The sequence below is a fragment of the Temnothorax curvispinosus genome, unplaced genomic scaffold (assembly GCF_003070985.1).
Source record: "Temnothorax curvispinosus isolate PA1 unplaced genomic scaffold, ASM307098v1 QBEX01013090.1, whole genome shotgun sequence".
Lineage (NCBI taxonomy): Eukaryota > Metazoa > Arthropoda > Insecta > Hymenoptera > Formicidae > Temnothorax > Temnothorax curvispinosus.
This window is the reverse complement of record NW_020222870.1, coordinates 1,006-2,207: the sequence shown is the minus strand read 5'-3', so window position 1 is coordinate 2,207 and position 1,202 is coordinate 1,006. Positions and strand designations below refer to the sequence as shown.

At 53.7% G+C, this 1,202-nt stretch overlaps 1 protein-coding gene across 1 annotated transcript; it reads left to right on the top strand.

The window, feature by feature from the left end:
- Window positions 1–96: 96 nt before the first annotated feature.
- On the top strand, window positions 97–586 carry LOC112463141 (the record flags this gene model as incomplete). The annotated part of the gene is made up of 1 exon (XM_025029338.1): window positions 97–586. A coding segment is annotated over one exon (490 nt), but the record flags the coding sequence as incomplete, so codon positions are not given.
- Window positions 587–1,202: the final 616 nt, after the last annotated feature.

Sequence of the window (1,202 nt, the reverse complement as noted above, 5' to 3'; positions counted from 1 at the left end):
TTACACGCGCGTGACCGCTGCCTATCAATCCCCGTCCGGCGATCTCACGGTGTTCGTAGATAATTTGATATACTTGGTTCAATATCCGGAATTTAGTCTGCGGCCAGGTTGGTCGAAGACCCTGCAAGAACTCGGATTTCCCGAAAACGCGCTGATCAACGGAGTGGTGAACACCCACAGAGGACGTTTCTACGTGGTGTTCAACGGTAACGCGGTGGGCGAGATAGACGAATGCGACCAGGACAAGAGAGTCGCCAAATTCACGCCCCTCGAGGCGACGTTTCCCGGAATACCGAAAGGCGTGACGTCGATATTTCGCTACATCGACGGCAATCTGTACTTCACCACTCGGTCGCAGTTCTACAAATTCAACGAATTTACGAGGACCGTCTCGTCGGCCGGTAAATTCGATCTGCGGATATTGAATATCGTCTGCCCTAAGGCCGAACTGCTGCAGCAGTTGCGCGATCTCCTCGATCGAATCGTACGCCTCAACGATAACTCGCTAACGTCGGCGAGCGATTATTGGAACGATGACGACACCGGAGTTCGGCTCTCCGATTTCCGCATCCGCCGAAGGAAGTAGACTACCGCGCAAATTTTCCACACCGCGCCACGCGCGACATAAGTCAAATCTTTCCTACTTATACCGACGTGTCCCTTCCAAGGCATCAGTGTCGCGTCGTCGGCCGAATACGACGCGTCGGAAAAAAAATCAGAAAGGAACGGTTACCGGCGGAAAGGAACATTTTGGTTAACGGCGCGAAATGTTCTCGACGTTGGCCGATCGACCCGCGCCGAGGAGTATTTCTCCTACGGAGACGGCGGATTCGGAGGCGAACGACAACGGCAATAAAAGACGGAGGATCAGTTTGATGGACGATCGCCATTATCTTCCTCGTCGCCAGGAATCGCGTCGCAGCTCTCATCCTCCAACCGACGCGCCCGTCGAGGACGATCGTCGTCGTCATCATCAGGAGTTTCGTTCCAACTTTCCCGTCGAATTGCCTCCTATGCGCATTCTGACGACGCGTTATCTGCTGACGACGACTGGCTACAAGTACATAGCCATAGGTATCACGATCAAGACATCGTGGTACAGTCTTCATACCACGCCTTCGTACGTGGATATCGCCCTGGGGGACAAACAAGGAAGGGAAATCTCCCTGACGCTCGACATGTGGAAAGGACTGATCGAGCGC